The sequence below is a fragment of the Pteronotus mesoamericanus genome, unplaced genomic scaffold (genome assembly GCF_021234165.1).
Source record: "Pteronotus mesoamericanus isolate MK-2021 breed Mesoamerican mustached bat unplaced genomic scaffold, CSHL_Meso_final contig_65, whole genome shotgun sequence".
Lineage (NCBI taxonomy): Eukaryota > Metazoa > Chordata > Mammalia > Chiroptera > Mormoopidae > Pteronotus > Pteronotus mesoamericanus.
Window position 1 is genome coordinate 8651032 of NW_026555228.1, and position 17403 is coordinate 8668434.

General features: G+C 37.8%; 1 protein-coding gene across 2 annotated transcripts in view; it reads left to right on the forward strand.

Annotated features, from left to right (window-relative positions):
• The window catches only part of CDKL5 (cyclin dependent kinase like 5), a 149415-nt gene that overhangs the window by 74321 nt on the left and 57691 nt on the right, over positions 1–17403 (forward strand). For both annotated transcript variants that reach the window (XM_054581110.1, XM_054581111.1), the window contains exon 4: positions 13839–13884. In XM_054581110.1, coding sequence (XP_054437085.1) covers positions 13839–13884 — 46 coding nt within the window. The remainder of the gene's footprint in view (positions 1–13838; positions 13885–17403) is intronic.

Here is a 17403-nt window from a genome sequence, read left to right on the forward strand (position 1 = left end):
TTTGTTGGGGCTGTTTTGTCTGTGCCTATGGGTGTTTCCGGATTGCTTGTTGAAGTAGTTTTATTAGGGTTGCTTTAAAAACCTTGTCAGATAATTCCAGCATCTGACTCATTTTGGTGTTAATGTCCCTTGTCTTTTCTCATTCGAGTTGTGACTTTCATGGTCCTTGGTATGATGAGTGATTTTAAAATGATATCTTGGTCACTTTGGGTATTATGAGACTTTGGATTCTTTTACTCTTTTCTGCTTGACAGGTAGCCTCCCCATTGAGGGCTGGGTGGATGTGTACATTCAGCCTCTCGCTGGGTCCCCCTTGGCAGCACCTCTGCAGATGTGTTGCTCTTACTCCCACGGCCTCCTTGTAAACGGGTGTTATGGATGTGCAGTTCCTCACCTGACCCTGCTGACACCTTCCCAGTGAAAGTGGATCACTGATTCCCTCTGTCTTGTTGCCTCTGCTCCATCCTGCAGACATTACCCTGGCAGGGGAGCCAGAGTACAGTTCCCTGCTGTACGTGTGGGGGTGGGGAGTGGAAGATGAGCTTCTGACTGGACCTGCCAATATCTCACATTGGGAATAGGCGCACTACCTGCTTCTGCAACGTAGGGGATGGAAAATTAGCTCTCTGCTCAGCCCCACCAGGGAAGCTGGAGCTGCTGTGTGCTTCCTCTGAGGCAGACTGCCAGCTTAGCCACACTGAAATGACGGTGGGAAGGCGGTGCAGTTTTTCCATTGGTGTTTGCCTGGAGGAGGGTGAATGTTGCCTAAAAGATTTTCTGTTGTTAGCCAATCTTTTTCCTGGTCCTTTAGCTCTGGGAACGGCTTTTCTTGGTGTTTTTTAATATTGGGTTGGCCAAAAAGTCTATTACTTTTTTCTGTACAGTGGCTCTGGTTGTGCTTAGGTGTCTTCAACTTCACTAGAAACAATTTTGTTAGATTGCTTTGTGACAGCTGTCATATCAGTGTGCATTTAAAAACATCACAATTGAATTTTTGTGCAGTTGTTTTAATAGTGAATATGGAAGAAAATACACATTTTTGGCATATTATGCTTTATTATTTCAAGAAAGGTAAAAATGCAACTGAAATGCAAAAAAAAAAAAAAAGGATTTGTAGAGTGTATGGAGAAGGTGCTGTGACTGATCGAACATGTCAAAAGTGGTTTGCAAAGTTTTTGGGTACTATTGACATTTTGGCCAAATAATTCTTTGCTGTGGGGCTGTCTTATGCATTGGAAGATGTTTAGCAGCACCCCTGGCCTCTACCCACTAGAATCCAATAGTGGGAGATAGTTGACATATTCAAAATAGCCAAGTCAATAAAGTTATTGGTGAAAATGAAAAGACATGTCTTTTATTTTATGGAAAAAACATAACAGACTTTTTGGCCAACCCAGTACTTTCCTCTTGTCAGTCCCAGGTTGGAGGCTTCTGTAGCACCATATCAGGAATACAGGGGAGACAGTGAGGAAACCTAGGGAACTCACTGCTGTGGTGTTCTTCAAGTCCCGATGTCCCTAAGGCAGTTGTCTTCCTCTTATCTCCTCTGTCTGCCTATTCTTGTTTGGGTGTTATATACAGGAATTTTTAGTTTTAAGAGGGAGGGTCTGGGAGGAATGGGGTTACCCCATCTTTACCAAAACTGGAAGTCTCCACGTGTGTGTAAAAGTTCTGTAAACAACCATTTATGATAATAACGTCAATTCATTCTTCAAATATACCATGTATCAGACAGTGTGATTGACCCCAGGTACTGTAGATAGCACTGAGACCTAGTCCTTATGTTCAAAGACCTCATAGCGTTGGTAGAGGTCAGAGACCTGGGAAATAGATTTTAATTTGCCCCATGACACTCAAGTAGAAAACATAATTCTTTATTTTAGAAATAAAACTAAATCCAGCTCCACAGCACCTGGCTTGTGGTATTATTGGAAATCCTTTGCTTCCCATTGACTGATAGAAGCCTCATGCTGTTTATGAGGTACCAGGCAAATGGGGAACGGCCTAGTCCTTAAAGCCTTTGTTGTTATCACAGTTACCATTGCTTGTTACTCAGGTTACCATTAAACCTTCCACCAGGAGCTGCTCTTTAGGGGTTATTATTTCCCTGGCCCCAGCTCTGTAGGCTATGGTGTTTAATGATCAGATTGGAGGAATCTCTTAAAGGACCACCAGTGTCCAGAGTTCTGGACACCCTTCTACCTCATGAAGAAGTCGCAGTCCCCTCATCCTCCCAGACATGAGAGGATCCTCCAGTCCTGGGGAACTGTCAGCTCTCATTGACATTAGGTTGTTGGACGGGAAGTTCAACTCTACTGCTTCTGTGAGTCTGGGCTTTATACTAGGAAGGACTGTTAGTTCTCCCAGGGGCAGGAGAAGCCCCTCAGGGATAAATTCCATGCTCTGTGAGTTCCTCTGGAAACTTGCTTTGGTGATTTGGGAATGCCCAAAAGTAGAACATGTTGAGCTTTTTCCCTGATGGCAGTAATAAGGGTAATAACATTTAGCTCATGTGCTGTTCTGAGCATTTTACTTGTATCTTCTCATTCAATCCTAATAGCAACCTCAGAAATAAGTGATATTATTAGACTTAATTTTCAAAAAAGGAAATTGAGGCACTGAGAAAGTAAGTAACTTGCCTAAGATCACTCGACTGGTAGGTAGTGGATCCAGGATTCAAATCCAGGCAGTTTGGCTCTAGATCTGAAGTTTTTACGCTTCTTTTGGATGCGAGACAACCCTTGAATTTCACTTTGCTTTATTGTTTGTTTGAAATCAAGGTTGTGTCTGAAAGAAGTGCTTTTGGACTTCTAAAATGTATTACAAAATTAAATGTAATCACAATGCTTCTAATTAGAAACACTGTTTTCTTTCTTATGAAATCACATAGATTTGGCAGAAGGAATATGAAAAATGACCTCATACCTTAAATTTTTAGATGTTTGGAGTATAAGCTCTTAATAATCAGACATTTTATTTGTTTCTGAAACTAGGAAATAATGATTTTGTGAGAAATTCCTGCTTTTTTGTTCAGTTGTTTAGGGCTGAAGAGAAAATAAAACTAGAGTTGTTGGTTTTTTTCTTTTAAGATTTTATTTATTTTTAGTCAGGGGAAGGGAGAGAGAGTGGGAAACAGAAACATCAATGTGTGGTTGCCTCTCCCATGCCCTCTACTAGGGACCTGGCCTGCAACCCAGCTGTGTGTCCTGACTGGGAATTGAACCAGCGACCCTTTGATTCACAGGCCGGTGCTCAAGCCACTGAGCCACACTAGCCAGGATTAACTAGATTATTTTTATTATATACATCTATCTGTCACATTTCTTTATACATTTGTAATATTTTCTATTGTTTTAGGTGCCTTTTTTTGTTTAAATACAGGTAGTAGAAAAACTAGAAGGATGTGGTTAACAGTCATTATGTAAATATTATCCATGCCATTAGACTTAGATCCTACTTATGGGGCTTATTGTGAGGCAATTATAATGTAGCCAACTTCCTGTGTTCAGAGAAGATTCATGCTGCCCTGTACCTTGCTTTTTCCGTGAAAATGTTTAATTTTTTTATTCATTTAAAATGTGGAGTCGATTTTCATTTACATACATATTCTATGTACTTGGTAATCTAACAGTTTGTTCTATTCCTCATAAACAGTGTTGAATAGAACATTTTTTGCCGTGTTTTGTTAGGGAATAATGTATAATTTCTCTTAAGGTCAACCATTTATTTGCATTTTTCTACTGTTGGATCTTCTTTTTAAATTAAATTTGTTGGAGTCACATGGTTGATAAAATTATATAGGTTTCTACCATTGGTTCTTAAATTTCCACAGGCACTTACTATGTGATTTATCCAAAGCAGATATCTTTTTCAAGTTATATTGATTTGCCAGCCATTCCTGTTTAAATACGTTCTTTGTTGAAAAGCAATGTTATATCAGTTATAGAAAAATTTAAAGCTACATTTCCTTGGTACATCTTAGAGTTAGTCTTTGAGGATGCATTTCCAGGGTTTAAATTTAAATTGTGTGTTCTTTGTTCACTACTGAACACATTCTAAGTCCAATGATTGTCTGATTGAGGTTGTTGATTGCCTGCATTTGGCATTCCTAATTAATGCTATTTGTCTCAATTACTTGATCACTACAAGTGGAATTTTCATTTTCTCATTATCTATTCATTGTTATAAACTAAGGGCAAAATGAAATAAAGTTGCGACACAGTTGCAGACTGTGGTGGTGAATATTACTAACCTGAAATGCTGTCTGGCAAGCATCATTACCGTGTACTCTTCAAAATATCCATTCATTTGTTGACATACCACAATCTGAGTTGGGTGGTTTGAGAGCTTTTGTATATAATGTCCGAAAGTGCGGGTTACATGAAAATCAAGAATATTTCAACTTTATATGATCTATAAATATGGAGCCAAATTGTTTTGAAAGTTCACCTATCTCTTTCTGTTGAAAAGAGTTGCTGTTTGCTCTGCCAGAGTGGGTTAGTGAAAATTGTTCTTTGGATGCCTCATTTTTCATTGTGATAACTGCATTTTATTTTTTGAACATTTTATTAATTACCTAATCTATAATACTAACATAAGGTAAATTTATATTAGTCTGTAATTACAAGGTGAATTATTTTTAAATGATTCATCTTAAATTCTCTTTATTGAGGCATAATTTACATACAAGAATTACATACAATAAAATGTACCCATTTTAAGTGTACAGTTCTTTATGAACTAGTATCCTTCATTATAGTTACACCCTTTGACATTATCAGCCAATGTCCCTTCAGGTGTATATTGATCCACTAACAGTTATACTGAGCCATATCAGAAGTACTTAAAAAGGCTTTCTGGGTGTGTGGGTTTGTTTGCATTATCAACTAAATTGCCCTTGACATTTATGTTTGTTATTCGTATATTTGTGGCACTCAGATGTCAGACATCTAGCTGCCCCCAAGTCTCCCAGCCTCTTTTAATGTTCAAATAAAAATGATTCAAGTCAAGTCTGTGGGCATTCCAGGGGTCTCCTTAAGAATGTGGCTTACATGTTCAAATAAGCCTCTCCCTTTGATTTTTCTCTCCCCACAAAACTCATGTTCTTTTAACTCACCTCTAGTGGCTCTTCTTTCTGTTCCACATCAGCCCAAACTTTACCCCCTTGCCTTCATTTCCCCAAAATGCTGCTAGTACAAAATGCCTGCGTGTTTGTAGCATGCTTGCACTGAGGATTTAGCGCCCATGTGAGTGCACTGTAAGCAACAAATGTTAGATATTAGTAAACGTGATATTTCTGTTTTCATGTTTTGCCAGGCTAGAGGAAAGCTTACTGGTTTTGTCACAGGATGGAACAGAGGTGACAGTGAAGGAGAATAGTCCTTGTTGTTTAAGGTAGAAAGAAATAAATAATTTTTGAAGTTAGTAATAAGCCTTCTGATGTAACTTGATAAACATTGGCAACTTACTAACTACAACCATTTTATAGCAATGCTGTGGAAGAAATATTTAACAGAAAGAAAGCAATATTGATTTTGCAGTACATTTTTAAGATCTGCAGGAGGCCAGAGTAGCCAAGTAGCAAAAGAGGTATTTAATCAAGCAGTGTAATTCCTTCTGAACTTTAAGAGCTAATTCAAATCCTGCCTACTAGAGGACTTCTGGAGAGGGCCAGATAAAGTTTTGAAAGATCATTATCTTCATTTTTTTTGAAACTTTCTAAAGAAAGAAGAAAATGTCTATTTTAATGTCTCCTAATGATATACTGTCCTTAAAAGAACTTAAATGTGTATATTTGTATTCTGTGTTCTGGGGTTTTTTTTTTTAATTCCTTGTAGATCAAGGAATGTCTTTTTTTTCCCCCTGTTTAAAATGATGGTAGGCGTTTGTCTCTGTTAAGCTGTTGTGTAATTAGTAAATGATGTCCTAAAAGAAGGCTGACCTCGGCCAGCAGAATGTAAGTTTTGAATTGGTGATGAAATAAAATGAGGTATTTGTGCTGGATTTTTTTCATCTCTCTCACTCAGCACACTTTTGACCAGTAATACATTTATTTCTTACCCACTTGCTTGCAGTCCAGTGGTAGAATCAGACCTTTATTAAATGATCATATAGATATGTAAAGGTGTCGTTTTAATAGAAGTTACCAAGAAGATGTGTTTCCTAAGAAAGCATGGGACTTCAGAACTAGTCAGGGGGCTGTGGGAAGACTCCTTCAGGAAGTGAGGACCGAGCCAAGACCTGGGGGGTAAAGTAGAATTGAATGGAGCAACAGGGCAAAGCTTTTAGGAGAACAGGGAACAGGCCCTGTGGCAGAGGAGGTCATGAGGATGGTGGAGTTCAGCAAGCAAGGGAGGCCTGGGGAGAGGAGGCTGGAGAGCATCCCAGTGCCCCCTGGACAGATCTTGTTGGCCACATGAAGGAGCTTTGACATAATCCTTCCAGCAGGGGAGTTTAGGGAGAGTTTTAAGGGGAAAGACAGGGCACTGAAATCGATCTCTGTTTCTAAATGAAGAGCCTGATTGCTGAGTGGCAGACATATTACAAGGATTAGGGGGCCAAGTAATATAGCAGGTGGGAATGCCAAGGCCTCTCACTGGAATTGGTAGTGTTTGGGTAGAGAAGAACAGTGGGCCAAATTGAATGAGATTTCGGAGGCAAAAATCAACAGCTCTTGGTGATTGACTGGCTGGATTTGGGGTGCAGACAGGAAGATGTCGAGTGATCCTAAATTTCTGGCCAGCATTCGTGAGATATGGGGACAGGAGGTGGGACCAGGTTCAGAGGGGGAAGATGAGGAAATGGTTAGGCATTCTATCTAAATATCTTACAGTCTTTTACTATCATTTTACATTTCAATAAAGAATTGCAGAGAGCAGATTTAGCCCAGAGGGAGTAGAAGGGTTTGATGTTCTAATGGAAATAAATGAGAAAATAGATTTTTCTTACCTAGGAATTTTATTACTGACTTTGCTTGAGGCAGTTGTTTTCTACATGATTTTGTCTTTGTAAGATCCTACATCCTACAGCTTCCTTTTTTGGCTCCATCCTCTCTCCTGTTCTTCATAATATATTTATTTTTCTAAGACTCTCCTTTTTTAAGAGGCTGAGCATGAAGTAAGTTCATTATGAGTTTTCCTTGCAATACTTTTTAAAATGTAAGAGTTTTCTTGAAGTACTCTCAGCATGCACATAATGAACACAGTAGAGTTGACCAGTATTCCTGTATCTTGATAGTGTGAACCTTTGCGATGGTGTTGCTAGTTATTGTTGTAGGCTTTGTTTGACTCTGCTAAATTGTTTTTAGCTAAATTTGGTGGATTTTTAACGAAAAAGTAAATAATTTTTTTTAATATTCCTTTTGGTATATTTCACTATATAATGTTTTAAAGGAGCTATATTACAAAAATGTTACTATAAAAGTAATTGCTGTTATAATGAGATGAGTACAGGCATTTTAGTGCCATGATTAATAGCTTTAGTAATTTTTGAAGGACTAATCTTTCTATCATCTCATTTGCAACTAAAATTTCTTTTTGAAGTATATTAGTCTTTTCAAAAAGCTTTACTTACTCTCCTCAACAAGTGGTTAATCTCTCTTTTAAGGGGGAGTGTTTACAGCGGAATACCAAAAACCTGTTAAAATGAATAAACTAGACCTACATTTTTCTTTTTTTAAAGTATTTTATTTATTTTTAGAGAGGGGAAGGGAAGGAGAAAGAGAGGGAGAGAAATATCAGTGTGTGGTTGCATCTCGTGTACCCACTGCTGGGGACCTGGCCTGCAACCCAGGCATGTGCCCTGCGCTGGGAATCGAACCAGTGACCCCTTGGTTCGCAGACTGGTGCTCAATCTCTGAGCCACACCAGCTAGGGCTTGACCTACATTTTTCGACATCAACGCTTTTGATTTGGAGCTGGGTCATTCTTCGTTGTGGGTGCTTGTCCTGTGCACTGTAGGATGTTTACTTGCATCCCTGGCCTTGACATACTAGTTGCCAGGAGACAACCAAAAATGTCTCCAGACATTGCCAGATGTCCCTGGGGATTAGGTAAGGGAGATCACAGTTGTACCCAGTATAGTACCACTGAACTAATTTATGTTTAAATCTCAGATACACAATGTCATTTTTGAGGGGAAAAAAAAAGCTGTTGCTAAAAGCTGTTGCTAAAAAGCATGTTGCTAACAATAACATGCTAGTTACATGATTTTCAGTGTACAAAACAGCAGTAAAATTGCTTGTGGGTAGTCATTTGTAGTAATAAAAATGTACTTGGAAATGGTACATACCATCTTCATGATAGAAGTTACCTCTGGGGAGAGAAGGGATGGGGATGAACAAAGGTATATTTATGACATTTTACATTTCAAAAAGAGAGAGGTCAGAAGCAAATGAAACAACATCACCTTAAATCCAAGATGTGTATATTTTTTCTGTATATTTACATGATCCATCTATTTTGAACTTCTGTGGCATATCATATAATATTTGTTGTACTTTTTAACTATTGTCCTAAATTTTAACTTACTGTAATGCATGATTGCACACCAGGGTGTAAGCCTCTGTGTATAAAAGAAGCTCCATTTATTCCTGTCAAACCTAGGATGTCGCAACAACCTCACATAAAAAGCAGGGGCCCAGTGGACACTTCTTACCCAACTGACTGAAATGTTGTTGTTCTTTGCTATAGATTGTTTCCTTCCTGATTTTGTCCAAGGTACTTAAATTTAGTAGTTGATCTAACTTTTAGGATTGGCAAACTGGTAGTTTACAAGTAATAAATAATAAAAGTCAAGTGAAGATCTAAGGGATTTCTTGGAAAACAACCTAGTTTTTATCATTGCATGTCCTGGATACTGTTTTGTATTTCTCTCATGCTTGGCAAACACATAGTAGCTCCATTGCATCTACCTACCATGGAATGCGTCCTGTGCTTGAATTTACTCCCATTTTACAGTTTTGCTCATAGTGTAAAAATAATGTAATTTGTCCAAGTTATTTTAGGTTTCTGTGCAGAAAGTCACAATAAAGGTAAAGATGGAAACATTGAAATTTGCGCATACTTTTACGTATATAAGTATCATAACACACATTTCAGAAAGCCATTTAGGATTTTTTGTTGATGCTAATGTGTACTTTTGAGAAAAACAAAGGAGAGAAATAATGATGCCTCATCCGTGGGGGGGGGGGTGGTGGTGGTGGTGGTGGTGGTGGTGGTGGTGGTGGTGGTGGTGGTGGTGTGTGTACGCGCGCCCGCGACTCTATTATGTCTTAGATGTATAATCCTGGGAAAATTATGGGCAGTGTGTGAAAGCACTTAATTGGGATATTTGCATTGAAAATGTGGATTGAAATATTTAAAAATACTTCAGTTGTCAAATTGTATTCTCTCCTTTTTGGATGAAGAAATAAAGAACTTCTGCCAATGCGGGGCCTCTTCAGAGAGTAATTAGAGAATGAATTGTAGAGTATAAGCTTTGCATTGGCTTAATCTGTGAATGGTGGAGTGAAATAAAATCAATATCTTTTTCTGTTCTGTTTTATAATGCATGTGGGGTATTTAAAATTACAGAACAAAAGGTTTAAAACAATGACTTGCTACTTATACAGTGTATGATCAATTTAGAGAATTCACTGTTCTAGCACATAATTAAATCAAGTTATATAAGTGCATTTTTTAAAAACTTAGTAAATTTCATGATTGTTAATACCAGTTAGTTGCTTTGCCAGTGTCTTAAGAAAGGACAGTTGAGCCCTCCAGATAATGTTTTACTGTTTATACACTTTGACTAAGTTATATTGCTTACAAAATTTACTTTATGGAAATAAGGATGCCAGTGTTGAAGTATGTTCATTGATAGTTTAAATAACCACCCATTATAAATTGTGGTTTTAAAAATTATTTAATGACAGATAAATGTACCTTATACAATATTAAGGGAAATAATAGCAACATGTAGCACAATGTATGATATTATCATTCCAATTTAAGGAAAAATTACTGGAAGAAAATATACCAAAATGTTAACAAGGGTTATATAAATGCTTTTTGATTTCTTCTTTGTATTCTTTATATAGTCATACTCTCTTTATACCCTTTATATTCTTTTATATTTTCTATAATGAGTTTGTATATTTTCATAAGCACTTTGAATAAAAATGAAATATTGAATTCTTTCTAGCATCTTCTTCTCTTTATTACATGTGTTTTCCACCAAACATTCAATTGATTTTATATAGAAAACTTTGTCTATTTGGCTTCATTCTTTAGGTAAATATAGAACCTGTACTGAGTGAGTACACACACACACACACACGTGCGTGCGTGCGTGTGTGTGTGTGTGTGTGTCGAATTTCTATGTTAGCGGTGAAAGGATAAATAAAATAATAAACATTTCATTTTATTTAACCCCCTTTTGGGCAGCTGTTTTATACAGTAAATTCTATTTATGAGATGTTATGGGAAAAACAACTAATGAATTTCTTCAAGATGGTATAAATGTACTAGTTTTAAATTTGAATTTGTACTCATATCCATGGACAATTTTGAACCAAGCAAGACCTTTTATAAAAATCAGGTAAGGCTTTAACACTTAAGATGTCCATATATATATATATGTATGTGTGTCTCTGAGTTTAGAGTGCACTATATGATAAAACACTACCAGAAACTTTTTGAGATATGAACAGTCTTATTCTTTTCCTGGATGTATATCATTTTGCCCCTTAGTTTGTGCTTTGAGCAGTTTCCTGAAAGGATTTGTTCTTTCCCTTATGCCATAAGTAGGTTGCTTGCTAGAACCATTTGAAAAAGAACAGCATAAGAAAATAGTATCAGTGTATCGAGAGAGATAGTAACATACCTAGAAGAGTTACCTGCTACTACTTGTACTAATATTCTTGCCCATCATTTCCCACATTATATTGACTTTGCAATTATTCCTTCTCAGTGGTGAAATTTACAATATCATAAAGTACCCAGAGGCCTGACTGGTGTGGCTGTTTGTTGGGCGTTGTCCTGCAAAGTAAAAGGTCTCACTGGTTCGATTTGTGGTCAGGGCACATGCCTGGGTGGCAGGTTCGGTCCCCGGTCAGGGTGCATATGAGAGGCAACAGATCGATGTTTCTCTCCCTTTCTTTCTCCCTCCCTTCCCCTAGCTTTAAAAATAAATTTAAAAAATCCTTTAAAAAAATTTTTTTTAAATTACCTGGAAGGCTGAGTTTAAGTCAGAAGGTTTGCAAATATACAAATATACTGTATCCCAAAAGCTGTGTGTGTTCTACAATTCTCTTTCTCCATTAAAACAAAAATGTAGTACCCTTAAGAATATTCCTCCTTGGCCTATAGAACTTTCAGATAATTTTCCCCTGTAAGAAAAATATGAAAGTTGCTATTTTATGGTGAAGTGGTGAAGTGGGTTGCTCCACCCTGGCAATTACCTACGGTTCCACCGCACACAATTTATAAGTGCCTTTTCTACATTAGGCCACTCTACTAAGACAGGGAGTCAAAGCAGCTCTACCTAATACACAGAAACAAACACAGGGAGGCTGCCAAATTGAGGAGACAAAGAAATATGGCTCAAGTGAAAGAACAAAATAAAACCCCAGAAAAAAAATAAACAAAATGGAGATAACCAACATCAGATGCAGAGTTCACAACACTGGTGATTAGGATGCTCAAAGACTCCTTAAGTATGACAGCAACATACAGGAAGAAATGAAGTTTACACTAAGGGAAATAAAAATCTACAGGGAACCAACAGTGAAGGGAAGGAAGTTGGGATTCAAATCAATGATTTGGAACATAAGGAAGAAATAAACATTCAACCAGAATAGAAGAAACAACAATTAAAAAAAATGAAGATAGTATAATGAAGATTGGGACATCTCCAAACATGCTGACATCCAAGTCATAGAGATGCCAGAAGGAGAAGAGGAAGAGCAAGAAATTGAAAACTTATATTTGAAAAAATAATGGAAGAAGACTTCCCTAATTTGGCGAAGGAAATAGACACACAAGTTTAGGAAGCATGGAGAGTCCCAAACAAGTTGGACCCGAAGAGGACCACACCAAGACACATCATAATTAAAATGCCAAATCTTAAAAGCAGCAAGAGAGAAGCAAAGAGTTACCTACAAAGGAGTTCCCCTAAGATTACCGGTGGATTTCTAAAAAGAAACTTTGCAGGCAACAAGTATTCAAAGTGGTGAAAAGCAAGGACCTACAACCTACATTCCTCTATCCAGCAAAGCTATCCTTTAGAATGGAAGGGCAGATAAAGTGCTTCCCCGACGAGGTAAAGCTAAAGGAGTTCATCATCACCAAGCTCTTATTATATTAAATGTTAAAGGGGCTAATTTAAGAAAAAGAACATCAAAACTATGAACATTAAAAAGGCAACAAGTTCACAACTGTCAACATTTGAATTAAAAAAAAATGAGCAAACAACCAGAACTGGAGCAGAATCATAGATATGGAGATCATTTGGAGGTTTATCAGCTGGGAGGGGGAAAGGGTAGAATGGGGGGAAAGGTACAGAGATTAAGAAGCATAATTGGTAGGTACAAAATAGACAGGGGGATGTTAAAAATAGTGTAGGAAATGGGGAAGCCAAAGAACTTACATTCATGACCCATGGACATGAACTGGAGAGGGGGATTGCTGGAGGGTAGGGTGGTACTGGGTGGAGGGGGGTAAAAGGGGTAAATTGGGGTAATAGCACAATCAATGAAATATATTTTAAATAAATAAATAATAAATAAAATGGTCACCTTTCTTCTCCTCCTGCCACCCGACTTTTATGATTTCCTTTGTTTTTGTAAGTAACTTAAGTGAAAAGCACATATATTTAATGTTAATGTTTTATACCATGTTGGTTATTGCCTGGTATCGTGTTCCTTTTTGAAGCCTTTGTTTTGATGGAGGGACAATGTTTTACTAAAAGATTTGGTCCTACAGATTTGAAAGTGTACTCAGAGTAAAATGCAGGCCTTAGCCACTCAGAAGACATTTCTATGTGACATGTTTGCTTTGAGGAATCTGTATATTATTTTACTAAAAGCTTTTTATAGACCAGAATTAGACATGAGTTATTTAGCCTAGTGGTACTTAGTTGTTAGCATTTCCATTTGTTTTCTAGCTGTTATATTCTTTTCTTCCAACCAAAAAAAAAAAGAAGAAGAAGAAAAAAGATTTGCATTATTTTAGTTTAAAGTAGGGTTCTGCTCACAAACTACTTCTGTTAGTTCAGGAGAGCTAAATAGAGGTGGAGGGGGTGGTGGTGATTGGTATCTGCTGACAAATGTTTATCGCACTTTGGATTTGAAATGACCATGCATAGGGAAGAGTTGAGGAGCAACTAGAGAGGTTTGTTAGAAAAAGGTAAGTGAAGGAGGAGACTTGGAAGAGGCATTCTGCTACCAGCAAATGCCAAGTACCATAGAAGTCTTGTCTCTGGTCTTAGAATCCCAATTAAAATGTATCCCTGGGTTACAGAGGGCAGTGCAGTTGGTGGTCTATTGTTAGTCTTCCTGGCACTTTTATGTATCCTCACGACATTGACATTTCTGGTTCATCCAAATTCTCTGACTGTCTCTGCTCTTTGCCCCCTCCCTTGCTCCTCCTCCTCCTTTCCCTTTCCTGACAACGTCTACAAGGTGGTAAGAAAGAATTTTGGAACCAAGAAGTGAGGGACTGGGGAGGAGGAGGATCTATTTTTTATTCTCTGGGTTCTTGCCACCCTGTCCCAGAATATACCTGCCCCCAGACAGTTGGGATTCCCGGTTTGAAAAACATGGGAGAATGACTTTCCTTTTGCCTCTTTTTCCTTTGCAGGAAACACATGAAATTGTGGCAATCAAGAAATTCAAGGATAGCGAAGGTATATATATATTTTTTCTATATATAAATATACATATTTAGTTTTTATGACTAGAATGTGGAAGAGATGGGATTGAACTGATTAGACTCTATTCCTGAAATTATAAAGTCTCAATCTTAGATAGTGAATATAGCTTTTTTTTTAATCATGCTTTGCTTTGAAAATTTTAGCTCCGTCTGTGTGAATCTTTTCAAATCTCATGATATTAGAAGCCTCATTTTGTATTTTAAGGTACAGTCAACTGTGGAAAACTTGCCTCATATACTAGATAGAAAGCATGCTATTTATGTTGTTTCTAAATATTATTAAAATGAGGAAATTGGTTTGAAGTAAATATTTCTGTGGGTTCACACAAATAGCAAGCACTGTGTGAAAGGCTTTTAGTATGAGGTACTGTGATCTCCGATTCCTAGTCAGTTAGAAATAGAAGTGGTACATAGATGGTATCAGGGGAGTGATTTTATATTAAGTCATTGGGTGAATAAAAGCTTTTCAAGGGGAAATACCATACTCGGAGTGCTTGGTCACATGTCCAGACCATTTCCAATAGAGTATTAAAATTATCCCATGCTAGATGAGAAAGGTTAAAATAAACCTTTTTTAAAAGTAATATACAAATGTAGACTATTGGCCATTTAAAGATAGCCAAGTAGAAAAACTGACTGTGAAGACACTCATGAAGTTCAAGAAGCTCTAGGCAGCATTTTTCTAATTTTTTTTGATAGGGACCCACAGTAGAAATATTTTTTTACATGCTAACCCAGTATCAACATATATAATGTCCTAGATATAACTGAAGGGAAATGTCACAAAACTGTTTTGTTTTACTAATATTTGGTTCTCCATTTTCTGTTCTTTCCTGGTCATATAATTCATGTGGATGTTTACTGTGGCATCAACTACATTGATTTCACCACTAATGAGTCACAACGTGCCATTTGAAAAATAGTGCCCCAGGCGTTAAGAGTCACCAGCATAACATCAACCTTCATATCTAATTAGAAGTATGACAATAGCAGACACAGCCTACTTTCATCAGCACACATTGACTAGTGTAAGACAGCAGCCTCTGTATTTGTGAACAGTTTCATCACCCTTACCTTAGAGACTCAGCAAATGTTAAATAACAAAATGGGCTCGCTAAAAAACTTCTGTGGGGTAGAGTCGGTGGTATTTGATGTAACCTGACTCTGGGGTGCTGGTTATGTGGAGCACATGCACAGCAGCTGGGAACTCAAGCACCCATTGTCCTGGCAGTCTTGAAGAGAAGGCAATAAAAAATGCTTTTAGCTTATTCTTAAAAATGAAAGAGAAAAAAGAGAAAGGAAGAAAGAAGAAAAACACTTCAAATGATGTACCTGTAGTCTAACAGGAAACAATAGCTCCAAGCCAACTCATTCTGAGGCCACTCAGAAATGAGCTTTTAAAGCAGTGGCTTTGGGCTAACCACAGGTGGCCAAGAGACCAATGGTGATGTACTAAAAAGAGTGGTTGCCAACAGTAAATCAAAGCACTTCTCTGTGCATTCATCTTACAAAGCACATCATCAAGCATCAGTCACCACCAAAAATAATAATTGTCATCAAATTTTTGAAAAGCAGTACAATCTAGGGCATGTATGCCATTGCTTTTTTTTAAAAACTACCATGTCCTTTTCGTTCTCTATCCTCTGCATACCAGTTCTTAGATCAATTAAATGATTTATTTGTACCTGTGTTATATCTTCTGAGTGGCAATCAGCAGTATATCTGTTGAAATTCATTGAGCATTGAATGAGGTGCTTTAAGAGCTGGGAAGGTAAATCGGGTGTGAATGTCAAGAAGCTTATGACCTACTAATAGAATTAAGACCTGTAAATAAATAGCAGTAATATAGAGTAGAAAGCAGTCAGTGCCTGAATGAATTTGTATAATTTTGAGGTGAGATGGTTTCTAGCTGTGGTATCCTGGGAATGTATGAATAGTGTAGACATTATAGAAAACATTTGATCAGCCCTTATTTCACTGAGCTGGCAAAACACCACTCCAACTCTGCCTTCATTGCTGTGGGGCCATTATCAGTTACCAAACCTCAGCAGCCATATCACCCACTGTCGTGAGCAAGGGAGCATCCTCAGAAGGAGGTACTCACACACATTTGTGTCTTTCCACTGGCCTGGTTTAGTAGGGGAGACCTCCCCAGTAAGCCAGTAGAGTCACAGGCAGGGGGAGCTTACATAGTAGAAGTGAGCAGACCAAGCGTTTGGCATGAAGTCCTGGTCACTGGTGGCGTCTGCAGGTGGAGAGATGGGTGTCAGTCCCAAGCCAGGTGGCTCCAGTGGCAGCACACATCCGGTAGAGCGGAAGTATGGCAGGGCTCCGAGCATGACTCGTGGTACAGCCAGGCTTGAGCACTGAGTGGTCGGAGCTCTGACTTCTAAAGCCCACCAGGGGTGGAGGTCCGACACATATAGGTGTCCAGATGGAGTCCTTATCCAAGTGTCTAGACTTGTGGTTTTGGGCATTCTGGTCCCTCCTAAGGGCGTTCCCATTATACTCCATTACTTCAGTCTTGACATAGCACTTGACATAACTGTCATTCATTGCTGAGAGTGACTCCATAGTGGATTGTCAAAAGTGCTCAGAAAGTCCACTTTGCTCTTTCTCTGTACACCCGCCCACTTTGCAGATGGACGCCTTTGTAGGTACACCTACACATACTTCTAGAGGGATACTTCCCAAACATGTCAGTGATAGAATCTGAAGACATATCCAATTATTTATAATTGTTTCTTCAGTCCTGTTTTAGGCACACTTTCCTACTGTTTCCAGTTCTCCCTGGGAGATCTCATACTCGTTTTCTGTCTTTACCCTTTTCCTCCTGCCAGAGTAGTATCTTGCTTAATGGAAAGTAAGGGGAATGTGTCTGGTGAACAACACTTTTGGAATATGAAGTGTGCATAAATAGTCTAGTACAGAAGAGGATGTCCGTTCAACCCTATGAAAATGACTTTATTCTGAAACAGTTTATCATGTTAAATTTCAGTCAGACCAATTATAATAAAAAGAATTTCACAATATTGTCCTTACTGTCATAAAGCTCTCATTAATCTTGCATTAGTTACTTTGAAAATATTCTCTTGATATTACAATACTGACATTTCTAAAGCCAATATTTAAATCTTTGTGAAAATAATGAAATAGCCCTGTAAACCATTATTGTTAAACCATAATAGGATCTGAATTTGGCCTGATCCTCATTCAAGCTAATTAAGTATTCTCACACTGATGATGTCAAGGGATATTTTATGAGAGTATATATTACCTTCTGTTAGCTTTAAAAGATTATGACTATGTCCTTTTTCTTTGTTAAATATCTATATATCCACAAAACTGTATAAAATGTTTTGAAACTACATTTTAAGGTAGACCACTATTTAGTTCAAGTAGTCCTTATTATCCTGGGATAATAGACCATCATTTAAAATGGGGACCAAAATTTCATAGTAAATAAAAGGTTAGATTGGGAAGAAGAAACTAA